Below are 16,317 nucleotides of genomic sequence, written 5' to 3' on the forward strand. Positions count from 1 at the left end.
GAACTTAGAATCTACCTCAAGCGGAACTGTGTAAGCCTGAGGGCCCCTGCCGGCCCAAGCCCAAAAAGTTCCAAAGATAAGGTATGAAATTGGAAATTTACCGAATTCTACGCATATACGTTTGGGTCATTAAGTTTGAAAATTTCCTTGATAGCCTATTCAAGTTTATAATTTCTGCATTATGATTCTCATTGTTGGCTCCCCTTGTTTTCTGCATTATGATTTTACTTATTTTCTGTTTTAACCAAATTATATATGCAGCTTCTCCTTGTTGGCCACCCTCAATCCAAAATCCTAATTACGCCCTTACTTTGACCATCTATATTGGAATGTGCATTTACTCTCTGTGCTTTCATAGTGGGTGAATTTTTGTTATTCTGCCATGAGTTAAGTGCCATAACTTTGTATAGTTGAACAACTCCAAATAGCAAGCATGGAAACGTCGTCACAAGCATGGGAGCCCAGATGCCTACCATATCTTTTTCAACTGATCATCAAGTTCGGAATCACAGAATGTGTGTCAGTGCACTGCACTGTGTTTGAATGTTGGGTAAGATTAAATATGTAAAATAAAGCTTGAACCTACCCACTAAAAGTGGCGTACAAATTCTTTTGTCACACCTTTTAACACCTAGAACCAAAAAAAAGAAGAAGCTCTTTTAACATATAAAAACTAATAACGAGGTCCTTCATGGCAGAATTTTAACGAGTAAACGAAGCCAAATTTAAACATGCACATGGACACGGGTCCCTTTGGTGCCAAAATAATGCACTGAAGGGATAGATATAACAAAGTTTCGAGCCCTATTGGCAATATTTCATTTGTTGTCTTGAGATAAATTAGAGTAAGATATGTGAAGAAAAACTCTAAACTTGAAGTGGAAATGCGCAACAGCCTTGGAAAAAGCAATAAACACATGCAGCCCGTGGCTCTGGCCATTGTCTATCAATAATTCAATATTAGTAGCAACTTTCCTTGCCATTTGGTAGCTAGGCAATCGATGGGGATGGCATTTGCAAAATCTTTAAATCTCTCCACACAAAACATAGAAGAAAAAGGAAAAATTACTTTAAAAGAAAGAAAGATTCTTCCTTGATTTCTCCCTTTCTTATCTTATCTTATTTAAGTTCTCTCGTGACCTGTGTATATTAAAATGCGAACTAATGAACCCTAAAAAATAAATAAATAAATAACTGTGGGACGTTGCCATGTGAAAGCTACGTAGTAACCCCACTAATTAAGCTCAGTTCATGCATCTACATGCCAATAAATATATGTATATATGTGTACATGTATATGTGACACACACCCTCACCACTCAAATAAAAATTACACCTCACTCTTCAATCCTCTGAAATGGGCTACTTTCAATTTTCCAAAAAAATGTCTCTTCTAATCTTTCTTCTCCACTTGAACTTCATTAGCTCATGTCTTGGAGCAAGAAAGCTAACTTCACTTTACCAACCATCTCCCATTGCCATGACTTACCACAAAGGGGCTTTGCTTGAAGGAAACCTTCCTGTTTCAATTCTTTGGTACGGAGAATTTTCCCCTGCTCAAAAATCTATTATTGCTGACTTTCTTCTCTCTTTGAACCCACAAAAAAATCAACTTGGTTCTCACTTTACAACACCACAACCCTCAGTCTCCAAACGGTGGCACACAATCCAAACCTACATGAAAAAAGCTGGCAAAGGACAGACACGTGTTTTCATAGCAAGCCAGTTCTCTGATAAAAATTGCTCATTAGGCAAAATCTTTAAGAAAGCTCAAGTATTTGACTTGGCTAATCAGAAACTTAACTCAAAATACCACGTGGGCTAAGAGTACTAACTCTTGTTTTAACAGCTAAAGACGTGGCTGTCGAGGGATTTTGCATGAGTAACTGCGGGTTTCATGGCTCAAACCCTCAACACAACTCGGCTTTCATCTGGGTTGGCAACACGGTGACTCCGTGTCCAGGGCAATGCGCGTGGCCATTCCATCAGCCAATCTACGGAACACAGACTGCACCACTGGGCCCACCAAACGGCGACGTTGGTGTTGATGGCATGATAATTAACATAGCCGGTCTTTTTGCTGGAACTGTGACTAACCCGTTTGGAAAAGGCTACTTTGTCGGCTCGGTTGAGGCGCCGCTCGAGGCGGCTTCAGCTTGTCCCGGAGAGTACGACAAGGGGGCGTATCCGGGTTATGCTGGAGAGGTTTAAGTGGATCATAGCACGGGTGCTAGCAATAATGCGCTGGGTGTTAAAGGGAGGAAGTACTTGTTACCGGCCTGTTCGATCCTTCTACTTCTTCAGTGTTCAACGGTTGTGTGGGTTCCCGAGGAGGGAATTGCGTGGGATATACCCATTTCCCCCAAAATACCCAAAATATATCTTAAACCATCAAAATCTTTATTTTTAAATCAAATCATAACAAAACTGAACTACTTCCTTGAATTACAAAGTCTAGTAAGATCAAAAGAAGTAAAAAAAAAAATATTTAACGTTTACTCGGCTTGTTTAAAAAATTACTCAACTTTTACTCGACTTAATACTCAACTCATCAAATATACTTACTCGACTAAATACACAACTTACTCAACTCCCTTACTTTACTTCTTACTCGACTGAAATGTTAGGCTTGCCCGACTTCGTACTCGACTTCTTTAAAAAATAACATAACTGTTACTCGACTTATTAAAAAATATTACTCAAATTTTAATTGATTTGTTTTAAATATGGCTCGACTTAATACTTGACTCATTCAATATACTTACTTGACTTGATCAAATGACTTCTTACTCAACATTATTACTTGGGTCGTACTCGATGTATTAAAAAACTTACTTGACGTTTACTTGACTTGTTTAAAAAATTACTCGCCTTTTTCTCGACTTATTCAACTCACTTATTTCACTTCTTACTCGACTGAATGCTCGACTTACCCGACTTCAAACTCAACTTCTTTAAAAGATAACATAACTGTTACTTGACTTGTTCAAAATATTTACTCGACTTTTACTCAATTTATTTTAAAAATTATTAATAACCGACTCAATTTATCTTCAAAATTATTAATACTCGACTCATTCAATGTACTTACTCGACTAGATACTCAACTTACTCATCTCCTTCAATTCTTACTCGACTAAATACTGGACTTATCCGATTTCGTACTCGACCTCTTTAAAAATTATATAACTCTTACTAGACTTGTTCAAAAAATTTACTCAACTTTTACTCAATTTATTTTAAAAATTACTCCACTAAATACTCGACTCATTTAATATACTTGCTCGACTTCCTACTTGAGTTACTCGTCTTTCTCACTTCTCACTCGACTAAATTCTCCTTCATTATTGACTTTTTCCTGGACTAATTTTTTAATCACTCATAATTTAAATTGAGTTTTAAATTCTACCTTTTATGCAATAGTGTGTGTGCAAGCACAAAAATGATTAATGTACTATTAAAACTCATAAATCATTAGCAACTATACTTGTAATGAAATCAAAGCAAATCCTAAGCATACAAAAAGGTTGTATTTCAAACATATCTTATCCATCACTTAACAATGCACCTTTTTAACAGTTTATTTTTTTCAAAAACCTTTGTATTGGAGGTAAGAAATGAAATAGTGAGAGAGAACGGAATCGTTAGAAAGAAAAAAATGTTGAGAAGAGAAAACCATGAGAAAAGAATGGTGAGAGAGAAATCATGAGTGGAAGAAATTGTGTAGATTCATGGTTTTTTAAGGGTATTTTTTGACTTTTACCACCTTCATAAGGCATATGTATATAATAGGGTATAAATTTGGTATTTAGGGGCAAATAGGGTTTATTTAAATAAAAAAAACATGTTCCCCAGTGTAGAAAAACTTACATGGCCAACTACAAGAAATTTTAGAAAATATTTTAAGTTCCACGTCATTGTATGTTAATACTAATCACTACAATTCTAATGACACATTTGATGAATTTTACTGTGAGTCCCATAAATTAAATAATGTCATTTTATATATTTAAAAATTAAAAATTAATCAATTTTACTAGGTAGTTTGAACCTACCAAGTGATGAGCTTGTAGTGTTACACCCTATTTTGCGAACCAAACAGGGCTGTATAAAGTCTAAATCGAATATGATTATTAAATTCAACTCCAAATGGAATTTCTTGCATTTTTTGTATGCATGTCACCTCAACTGATATTTCAAATACAATATAAATTATGTAAGTCATTTCAATAAAAGGTCCTCGACCGTAAGGTAAGCTATTTTGGTTCCCACGCAAAAAAGGTAAATTAAAGCTTTTCTTAACTCTTTTTCCTTTAGTTGTTATCAACAATATTCTTAATTTCTAACTTAAGTATATATTAAAGAGTATTTGTCGGTATCAATCTCTGCACCCTTACGATTATCTTGTCTTATAGATTGAAGCACCTGAGTTCTGATGTCATACAACATTGTCTCAAGCCAAATTCACAACCTGATCTCCACTCAATTCGATCACATCATTAAGCCAAATTTTAATATCAACATATAGATATATTAATTGTTCTGGTCTACCTTTTACATGAATTTGGAATAAACTTATATATATTGCATAAAATCCTCAAATATCTCACAAATTCAACTATATGTGGTGCTAATATTAAACCATTCATAAATTACTCTGAGAAACAGAAATCATATTGAGGCCTAGTCGTCCAGACCCTAAAGAGAAAACTACAAAATTATATGTAATTTTTACTTTTTATTTTAAATGATGGGAAACAAGTTGGGCTAGTTGTTAAACTCAGGCCCATACAAAAGTTAATGTCTTACCACTTCTCTTAAAAGCCCATAGCAATCGGGGTTATTAAGACCAACTTTTTATCTTGCATGTCAATTTTAGATTAACCTTTATGTGTGTGTGTCTATATATATATATCTCTCTGTCTCTCTCTCTCTCTTAATGCTGGTGTCGTCATTGTTGTCATTAACAATGCAATAATTTTTAGCAATGTTATTTTGATTTTTCATCTAATTTACAAAATTTAAATATTCATTTTTAGTCTCGTACACTTAAATATTATTAATATTCAAGTTCATGGATGAATATCAAATAAATCAAATCTGGAGTATTTTGAATGGATATTACCCAATCTATTTGGATCAAGTACTTAAATATCCAACTTAAATGGATTTGTTTGCTCTTCCAAGCTGTCAACTTGATTAATAATTGTATTGGGTTCGGTTTTAAAACTCCTAATATCATAACCCATTTGTAACATAATTAATTATTCAATTAATTATACTAATTGACTTATATTTTAATTGATAGATATGTGCTGAACTACCATATTTATTATTGTCCATGTGCGATGTTAGCAAGAGAGAAGAAAGAATATAAAATACTTATTTTTAGTTTATTTTTACTAAAGAAATATTTAAATTATTTTCCAATAGAGTAATTGTTTAGAATTTTTTTTTACCCTTCTCTTAGATAAGTTAATAAAAGAACTTAACCATATGGATGTCAGGATGTGTGTTAATGACTATTTAAACTGTTGGGGCCGAGTAACAAATATCAATTTATTTGTGTACAATTAAATTTATTCTTTTTATTTAAGGACAAAAACTCAACCAAAAATACAAAATTCATTGTTCAAACAGACAAAAAATGATTTTACAAATTCATAGACTAACCACTTTATTATTATTAGTAAATTAACATATTTTTACCACATGATAAAGTAATTGACAGTATGTTAAATAAATATTATGTTACAAAAAAATAATAAAATGTTAACTACATAGAATATGAAATTAAATTTATTTTTGTATTTTGTACATTCCATCTACTTCAGATAGTAAAATCTCTTGTGTTGAAAAAAAAATGTTATGGGGTTTGAACCCTATTCACATGGGTGAGAGGAAATTGGTTGCCGTTATATTAAATTTAAAAAAATTATATTTATATTTATCATTAATTATGGTCAGTAAATAATATACATAGTTTAACTATATAATAAATTAGTTAATTTATTAATTAATATATAAATTTATTAATTTAAATAGATATTAATAAATGTTAGAATAAGTCATTTAATTGGAAACCTAATTCAATAATATAAAAAAATAGAATATTATGGACTTATATGTCATAGGGTGTGTTTGGGAATGAGGTGCTGTAATTTTTAAGCTGCAGCTGCTGTGGAGTAAAAGCTATAGTTGTGGAGTAGAAGTTGAAAAAAAAAAAAAATCTGTTAAGCTACCAAAGCCCAGCTACCTCGCCACACTCCCAAACGGGCTCATAATTTTAAAACTTTTGATTTTTCTTATTTTGCATGAACAATAGGGGCTTTTAATGTCAATGACCCAATAATCTTATCTAAGTCATTGTACAACTCTTGCTTAAATTTGAAAGGGACAAAAAATGTGGTACCAAACCCTATGGGTAATGCAGCTGGACCAAATGTTGTAAATAAGCAAAATTATTTTAAAAATTTCTAAACTTTCATTCTTTTTCATGTTTTTGTTTTATTTTCTTGTTGTACTATGTGAAGGTAAATTCTTTTAATGCAATATAATATTCTTTTTTTTTGTAGTATATAGATAACTATTTATATTTAGAGGTAAATTTCTTAAGATAAAATTTATAATTTATGACTAAAATTTTTGGTGATTAGATAAAAATTATTCTTACATAAAATATCCATATATTTAGAGATAAATTTCTTAAGATAAAATTTATAATTTATTCTAATATGAAGTTTATTTTTATTTATAATTTATGACTAAAATTTTTTGTGATTAGATAAAAATTATCCTTACATAAATTTGAAAAGGATAAAAAATGTGGTACCAAACCCTATGGGTAACGCAATTGGACCCAATGTTGTAAGTATGCAAAATTATTTTAAAAATTTCTAAACTTTCATTCTTTTTCATGTTTTTCTTTCATTTTCTTGTATTACTATGTGAAGGTAAATTCTTTTAATGCAATATAATATTTTTTTTGTAGTATATGGATAACTATTTATATTTAGAGATAAATTTCTTAAGATAAAATTTATAATTTATTATGATATAAAGTTTATTTTTATTTATAATTTATGACTAAAATTTTTTGTGAGTAGATAAAAATTATTCTTACATAAAATATCCATATAAACACACACAGACGCCCCATAGAAGTTGTCCCCGCTACATCCCTGGCTTTCTTCTAATCTTCTAACGCGCAGATAGGAACGCAGATGAATGCATTTAAAACGCGCAGATAGGAACAGTAACGCACGTGATAGTGATACTTCAGCCAAAATATCGGCATTCGTATCTCATGCGCAGGTGATAGTGATGCCTCCGCCAAGATATTGGGATTCGTATCTCATTCAATAATTCAGGGCAAGGCCACCAACATTTAAGATGCACAACGCAATTACCTTGAGAAAATGACGTGTGCTCGGTTAACTGCTTGCGCATCGTTTCCTGTCTGATTCCCTCGCTCTTATCATCATGGGCGGATCTAGCATCTGACCAGTGGGGACTCAAGCTTCCACTGACAAAAAAAAATTTATAAAAATAAAAGAAAAAAGTATTTTTATTTTCTAATTATTCCTCATTAAATTTATTAAAATAGTCACTATAAATTATAAATTCCATAAAATTTAAAGTTTAACTTTTAAAAATTATAAAAATTTATATTTTAATTAAAAATAATGATAGCCCTCCACCTAAAATATTTTCTATTCTAAAAAATAAGATTAATTCTTACATTTTTTATAATAATAGTAAAGAGAACGTTTTCAGTAATGAAACTCATTAATAATCATCTTTGGAATTGGATGAAATAAATAATAGTTTGATTGTTTATATAAGAAATAATAAATTTAATAATATTGATGACAAGTCTATTGCATAATATTTTTAAAATATGAAATTTCGTAGAGAATAATTATAAATGTATTAATAAATATTTTATATATTCAAAATTTTAATTTTTATATTTTACTATTATCTAATTTAGCCCCCGATAAATTATTCTTCTAGATCCGCCACTGCTTATCATATTATTGTAATCATAGTGATTAACACACCTCCACCGTTCTTTTATTTTGAAGAAAAATGAATTATAGATAGTTTTTTTTTTTATAGTTTAAGCTGAGAGGTAATTCCAATCTTCAATGATCTGTCATTTGATAAATGAATAAAAATGAATAAATAAAAGATTGCGACTCCCGCGGTCCGAATGTCCGATCCACACTGCTCATATAAGATTATAAATAATAATATCTCAATGGTTGAAAAGTACGTCTTCCACAGCTCGCATTTTGACTCATGGATTTTTTTTTTTAAAGAATCATTTCGGAATGCTACATCCAAATCCAATCAAAGTTAGGCCAAAACTACATTGATAATGTTATGGGTATTTTCAGAAAAATTTTCTGATAAACATATTTAGGCCTATAAATAATATGGATGCTAAGTAATCAGTATTCTGGTTTTTTATTTTAAGGAATAACTCATTTTTTTTTCAGTGTACGGATTGATGTTGAATTGGGGAAAAAATTTGGCTTTGTTTATGTTTTAAGGTATTCTTCTTTATAAGTGTTAAAGAAAATCATTTTTTTAATTGTTAGTTATTTTGAATCATGTGCCTGAATTAAAAAAAATGTTAATTTTTCTTTTCTAAGTATCATGATTTGAATATTTATATTGACAGATGGATCAAATACATGTCAAGGTTCACTTTGATGGTAAACTAATTGACCTAGGTGAATATGAGATAGAATGTTTAAGCTTGGTGGCTCTAATTAATGATGTTATGGATAAAGTAGTTAATAGACATCGGCTGGATGATGAAAAGTTCATGATAATGGCTCAAATTCCTTCTTCGGGTGCCAAGCACATGGTCATGCCATCATTTTGACCCATTCTACAAGACTGATCATGTGACAAACAACATGTCAGAGTCATGGAATAGTTATCTAAATGAGTATAGAAGGAAACTGATTCTAGAGCTTCTTAAATTTATTAGAATGAAACTTATGAAAATGATGATAAGAAGGAGGGAGAAGTGTGAGGATTGAGAGTCAAATATACCTCCACGAGTACAAAAAAATATTGCTAAGATTGCCAAGGTTGCAAGACGTGTGTCAATTATAAAAGCAAGCAAATATCAATTTGAAGTTGTAGAGATTATGCCTGACATGGAAAGGCACTATATTGTGGACCTGAACAAATGGTATTGTGAGTGTGGTGGGTGGCAGATGAGTGGGCTTCCATACAAGCATGCCATGGCTGGAATTTTACATAGTCATGGCGAGCCATCTGATTATGTTGACAAGAGCTTAACAAGGGAGGCATATCTGCTTACTTATTCAACAACAATTAATCCCCTTCTAGACAGGACTAATTGGCCTAAAATTGATAGGCCAATTTTAAAGCCTCCTGAAAAAAAAGTTCAATCGGGGAGGCCTAAGTTGAATAGAAGAAAAGAAGTGAATGAAGCCAAAAAGAAACCAATCTATAAGAGAAGATTCACTGTGAAATGCAGCATATGTCATGAAATAGGGCATAACAAAAAAAATGCCCAGCTTACAAGGTATAAATATTAAATATTAATAAATTTCGAAATAAAATTTTATTGAATTGACGTAGCTTTTGACATTGTAAAAGGAGAAGAATGTTTGCTCAAACTCTGCGAATGACCAAGTGCTAGCAGAACGAGAAGCTCTACCAGTAGCAGCAGGTAGTGGACTAACCTTACAAAGTTGCCTATATTTAATGTTTGTGAGTAATAATAATATTTTTTTCAGGAACAAATAAAGCTCACCAATTGTTTGTGAGTAATAATAATATTTTTTTCAGGAACAAATAAAGCTCACCAATTAATTGGACAACAACAATTATCTACACCCATTAAAGTGAAGCAAAGTAAAGTAAGGTCTATGCAGGTTTCACAAGCACAAATTAATCAAGTAGTTACACGAGCACAACCTGAACAAGCACCAGGTAATATTTAACCTCTATGTTAATTCCTTATTTTTATGTCCATGAATAATAACTAAATTAATACTTTTTAGGAATATATGGACCTCAAAGTACAATTGGACAACAACAACAACCTGCATATATTATAGCGAGGCAAAGAAGAGCTAGACAAGGGCATGATCATGGAACTGGTAACAACAACAATAATGGGGTTATTAATACTGAGCTTGTTGTAAAAAAAGTCAGAAAAGAGAGCAAAGATAGGTTGAATGCAACTCAACCATCAGCTTCTATGCCCGATGGCTTTGGTGGTTGCATGTAGTATCTAGTAAAATATGATATCTAATTAGTTTTGTTAACTATTGTAGCAGGGGATAAAGGTGGCTTCATTCGTTGGGTATGTGGCAATAAAATTCATACCCATTTGAATATTGTGTTTACTTTTGGTTAACTATGATGGAATCTTCTTATATTATGATTACATTTAGTTTATATGGCATTGATGCGTCAAACGATTACTCCCTGATTTTGATTATAACGAAGATATATAATTTTTTTTTTTTGGCAATGCAGTAAGATTTTGTTGGATTGTTTTTGTAAGAAGTGATTGGGTATTTATATTTTTGCAAGATTATAATTGTGGAGACATAAATGGTTGAAAGGATAGAATATTCGAGAATGTTTGTGCAAGGAATGTGGTTTGACAGAAGTGACGCAAATTAGGCTTATTGCAATTGTGTTTTACAGGTATATATAGCTTGATTCATGAAATTAGAAAATAAACGTTAGTCTTCCTATTAATATTCATTTTTTCAATCCATATACTAATGGTAATTAAGTCTTTTTGACTCTAAAAGTAAGGGCACTTTTAAAATTTCACTTTGTTATATATCAATTAAAACATATGTGGGTAATTGTGTAATTTTATCCACTAGAGCTAAGAAAATTGGCGCCAATCTCCTGTCATTTGGACACTAGGGGCAAATAGGTAAAAGTACTTAAAAATTGAGCAACTTCTGCTACTGTTATAACGGCAGGGAGGAAATTGGTCATTGTAAAAATAGTAAGGGGGGAATTGGTATATAATGATTTTAATAAGGGGGAAATTGGCAATCTCCCTAATTTAACACATAAGAATGAGTGAATGACAACATCAAGTGAGAACCATGCACAATCCTTTTTATTAGAGATCTTTTCTTAAATCTTAAATAAGAACATTAAATAAGCTTGAAAAATATTGGTAACTGACCCAAAACACATCCATCTAACGGAAAACAGCGGACAATTTGATGCATGTGTGGAGCACTTAAGGCAACAGAGCATCCACAGAATGCCTAAATTTGAAAAAAAAAATATTTGCATTTGACGAAAAGGACTTTGAGCGTTCAAATACAAAGTGTCAATTAACCTTACAAGATACATCAACCATCAGATATGCTCAACATGCAATACCAAATTAAATTACCTATCTCCAGGGTTGGATTTGTCTTCAATCAGATGAATGTTGGAGAGAATATAATTGAAAGAATGGCATCATCTACTATGCAAGGTAAAGCTCCGTACAGGTGCTCAACATGACACCACAAAAGAAAATACAATATCAAAGACACATCACCAACATATATGCAAACAACCAATTCTCACAGCATGCAGTGCAACAACTCACAAAATATGAAATTTAACATCATCTAAGCATTTTTGTCATTAAAGAACTTAACTGAAAGTAGTAAACATAAAGACATATAACAGCTTTATAAGTACAGACCACAAAGTAGAACTTTGTTCGAATGATAATGATCATAATCCACATTATAAACGCAGTGAAATCATCAAATGAAAATAAGAACACAGTACACAATTACACAAATATTAGGCTTAATTGATTATTTAGATTAAAACACCACTTCACACAGCTTCCTTAGCTGGAATCTTCTCATATCCCATCTTCTTAGGGCTCCAATCATCATCATGATCATCAACATCAGTGAATTCCTCATACGAATTGCGAGAATCGTGACGATTAGCAAAAAGGCTCCACACCAAATACATGGTAACGACAGTAAGCGAACTGCACCCAACGCCGAAAAGCAAAGCGACCGGTCTGGTCGCATAGAGAGGAGAAGTCGTGCTCGAAGGGCAAAATGCGACATTTTGGCTCGTGGATGAGGTGCTGCTCCCGATCATCAATTGAAGGGAGAATCAGACAATCGAGGAAGATTAAGGGACGATGGGAGCTGAATTGGCGAATTTCGGTGAAGATTGTGACGAATCTAACGGGGTTTTCGGAGTTAGAGTTAGGGTAACGGGAATTGAAATGGATCGATTAAGAGGAAATGAAGAGGGTTTTGCATGGCCTTTTGGAGGCTGAAATTGAGAGGACACCATGAATATTGTGAGAGCTAGGAGGAGACGCTGAGTCGATGACGCCATTGATTCATACCACAGCTTCGATTGGAAATGGAGCCTCTAATTGCTTTAGCTAGTTACCCATTTTTCAAGTGTTAAATCTCAGCTGTTGACTACCTTTCTTTATGATCTAAAGGGTCATTCGCAAAAGGACAAGCGACTGGGATACCAAACCCCTGATGCAATGTCGCTGGATCCTCAAAGTTATTCTTTCTTTACTGATTAATTAATAGTAAAATTGTTAATAACATAGTTGAAAGTCAAAACTAGAATGTCCAAACATTTTAAAATAACTCAAGATTATTCGGTGACTTGAATCTTCATCAATACAATTTATGCGGGCGATTAGTAATAATAGTAATAATAATAATAATAATAATAATAATAATAATAATAATAATAATAATAATAATAATAATAATAATAATAATAATAATAATAATAATAGAATTTTAATTACATGTTATGACAAAATAATATTATAATAGAACCCATAAATTTTAAAAATTTAATAGAACTCAACAAAAAAAAATTTGAATTTTTTTTTTGAATAGTGAGAAGATCTTAATTCTTCGACAAGGTATAAAATATTTATATTCGTTGTCCCTTATTGTCTGTTATATTCTTGCTAAATAGCAAATAGCTGTGTAAGTTTAGTTAATGTAAAAGTCAAAAAATATAAAGAATGTGTTATGTCTCTCAAAATTTCTTTTGATATTTTAATATTAAAAAGTGCGGCTCCAATAACACCGTTTCAAAAGACATACAGCCATTAGTTGGCCGACTCTCAAAAGCCCGATATGCTCAAAACATCATTAACATGTTACAATAATTGATATCGTTTATACATAAATTTATTTTAATACTCATTCGGTGTGCTCTGCGTTTTGTGTTACATTATTATATTATTTTTTATCACGAGTTTTTAATACCACACACAAAATCAGATTCAAATGGTAGCTCTCGTCACTAGTGCGCAGATTAAGGGCGGAGCGGCGCCATCAAGTGGGTGGTATAATGAAAGCACATTGAGGCATGAGGCGTTTGGAACAAAGCTGGCCATCACACTTGAGCAGAGCTAACATTCGAAATGACCAAAGAAGAGAACAGCATGCATTCTAGCTTTAAAAAGCACTAAATAAATATAAATTGAAAGAAGCGATCACCTCACAGATGATCAAATTCAGCTTTCGGTAATTACTGTAAAACATAAAAGAAAACCAATTAAAGAAAGCAGTCTTTTCTTTAAATAAATAAATTCAGCTTTCGGAAAAGACTGCTTCCACCTTATTGATAGGTATTAAAGTATTGTATTAATTTCACAAGGACACTACATTGTTAACGTAAACCTAACTTGTTGCCGTGCAGATATTGACATCCGGTAGACCCGCAAATTGACATCTTTGCGGTGATCAATTAATTATGCATTTTTTCCCGATCATTATCGTATGATGATAGTGGATAAGTAAGAAGAACGTCGTTTATCAAATTGTCCAAGTTGACATAAGATGACCCGTTAGGGCCGGCAGCGGCCTTTTCAGCTAATAATTTCCACTCCAACGCTTTCTCTTTCATTAGTTTCCCACTCTCTCCCTCCATCAATTCCCTTACACGCTTTTCTATTTCAACTCTGTCTCCACGAGGATTGACTTCAATGCCAACACCCCACTTGGTCTGGCAAAACCAACAGTTGGTCTGCTGCTCCGCGAAAAACGGCCAGCACAGCATAGCCACACCACTGCACAAGCTTTCAACCGTTGAGTTCCAACCACAGTGCGTTAGAAATCCTCCCACCGCCGGGTGACTTAATATCTGTTCTTGCGGGCACCAGCTTGCCAACATACCTCTATCTTTGGTCTCTTCAACGAACTCTTGTGTAATAACGGCTGTTGCTTCATTGACAATATCAGGCCTTATTACCCACAAGAAAGGCCGCTTACTATTAGCAAGCCCCCAAGCGAACTCAACAAGTTGATTTTCTGTCAGTGCAGTGATACTGCCGAAGTTGACATAAACGACTGAGTTTTGCTCTTTCGAGTCGAGCCACTCCAAACACCCAGGCTGTTCTCTCCATAAATTGGACCCTATGAGACTCAGCGCGCTGTCGTGAGCTGAAACCTCATTGTTGAGGACTAGCTGATTAAGAGGACCGATCGTGAAGATATTAGGATAAATCGAAGAAAGTTCTTTCAAAACCTCAGGCTCTAAATCATCAAATGTATTGAAAATGAGTGCAGAGGCATTATGCGTATTCTCAATTTCTGTTATGACAAAATTGACCATGATATCATCTCGATCGGTACTTCTAATAAAACTTGGCAAGTACTTCAATTGTATCCCTTCCATGACCGGTATCCAATCAATAACAGAGTCCATGTACCCATTCGTCAAATAACTGAGATCTACATGCAAATAACATAAAGAACGGTGACATTTATCAATACCAATATATCTTTTCGGGCAAAAAAAAAACTACGAGAATATATAAATAAAGTAACGGGTGCAAAGACATTAATATATCTCATAAGATTACCTTTGAGAGGGAATATACACTTTTCAACTAAATGGCGATAGTGCACGTAACCCATGAAGCCACAAGCGCTTGCCGTGAAAAAAAGAACGTTGGGGATGTTTAGTTGTTTAGAAGCTTTGAGAGTGAAGCCCATGGACCAGTCAGAAACTATGCAAGTGACAGGAGGATTAACGTTTGACAAAGCAGAGTTGTTGAGTCTAGTTAGAAGCTCTTGAAATGGAGCAGAGCAGGTTCTCCTGGTGGAATCGCAGAGAGATGGGATATCTTGCGTGGCGTCGGAATCGGACGGCGGGAGGCCGTCGGGAATTGTCTCAAAACGGAAGGTGGGGACGGCGTTGAGAGAGTCGGGGCCTTGGGATTTTAGCAGGCGTCGCTGGTTGAACTCTGTGTTAACAAAAGTGATGTGAAAGCCTTTGTGGTGTAGTAATTTAGCCAGTTGAAACATGGGATTTATGTGGCCTTGAGCTGGATACGGAACACAAACTGCATGAGGACGACGAGGGCGTTGTGTATCGATTAAGGAAGCCATCTCAGCTCTCTGTTTCAATCCTTCTTTCTTTCTTTCTAAGACAAGCGTGATTATTTATAGGCCAAAAAACCTGAAGATTTATGGATGGATCTGTGCTAACTAAGCTGAATGGAGTTTTACTTCGACTTTTTAATAATTTTGTTGATAATGTAGATAATATTGGTTAGGAAATAATATGCATCATAAAAAGAAAAGGGAAATTCAAATTATCAATGCACTATTTTTATTTTGTCTTATGTTCATCCAACTATTACAAAATTTTAACATGTACTTTACACCATTTTTCTTTTCACATTTGTATCAATTAGCCATTTTTGCATTAACACTATTAAATAATTGTAATAAAATAACAATTTTACCCCTAAATAAATTAAAAGACTATTTTATCTTATAAAAATTTTTAAAATTAAAAATTATAATCATAAAAATATCCCTATATTTTAATAAAAAATAAATCCCAAAATTAGAAATTTTATTTTTAATAAAAATTATTTTAATATAAAATTATAATTATAAAAATAATTGCAAAATTTTGGGATTTAATAAAAATCCTCTAAATTATTAAAATTTTAGGATTGATTCTTTTAAGAAATAAATTCAATTATTTTAATAAATACAAAATTATATTTTTTATTAAAAATAATTATTAAAATTTTGTAAAATCTAAATTTAGCAAAAATCAGTTGAGCACCTCTATTTGGGATTTATTTTTTTATTAAATTTAGAAATATTTTTATGATTATAATTTTTAATTTTAAAATTTTTTATAAGATAAAATAGTCTTTTAATTTATTTGGGGCTAAAATTGTCATTTTATTAAAATTATTTAATAGTGTTAATGAAAAAGTGACTAGTTGATACAAATGTGAAAAGAAAGGTGGTGTAATGA

The 16,317-nt window shown here is 32.5% G+C and overlaps 1 protein-coding gene and 1 pseudogene across 1 annotated transcript; one reads left to right on the forward strand and one right to left on the reverse strand.

Annotated features, from left to right (window-relative positions):
• Positions 1–1,480: 1,480 nt before the first annotated feature.
• LOC18040879 lies at positions 1,481–8,896 on the forward strand (annotated as a pseudogene).
• Positions 8,897–13,544: 4,648 nt separating this feature from the next.
• On the reverse strand, positions 13,545–15,503 carry LOC18040880 (7-deoxyloganetin glucosyltransferase). Its single transcript, XM_006433897.2, has 2 exons — positions 14,900–15,503; positions 13,545–14,768 (listed from the first exon to the last, which is right to left on the reverse strand). Exons 1-2 carry the CDS (start codon positions 15,426–15,428, stop codon positions 13,783–13,785), a joined length of 1,515 nt encoding a protein of 504 aa, XP_006433960.1. The 5' UTR covers positions 15,429–15,503; the 3' UTR covers positions 13,545–13,782.
• Positions 15,504–16,317: the final 814 nt, after the last annotated feature.

This window comes from Citrus clementina, unplaced genomic scaffold (assembly GCF_000493195.1).
Source record: "Citrus clementina cultivar Clemenules unplaced genomic scaffold, Citrus_clementina_v1.0 scaffold_5, whole genome shotgun sequence".
NCBI classification, from domain to species: Eukaryota; Viridiplantae; Streptophyta; class Magnoliopsida; order Sapindales; family Rutaceae; genus Citrus; species Citrus x clementina.

Excerpts from the sequence above, each read along its gene's own strand:
- LOC18040880 (XM_006433897.2), bottom strand. The coding sequence starts at position 15,428 with ATGGCTTCCTTAATCGATACACAACGCCCTCGTCGTCCTCATGCAGTT. Across the intron at positions 14,769-14,899 it reads GTGTATATTCCCTCTCAAAG|ATCTCAGTTATTTGACGAAT; the intron begins GTAATCTTATGA and ends ATTTGCATGTAG.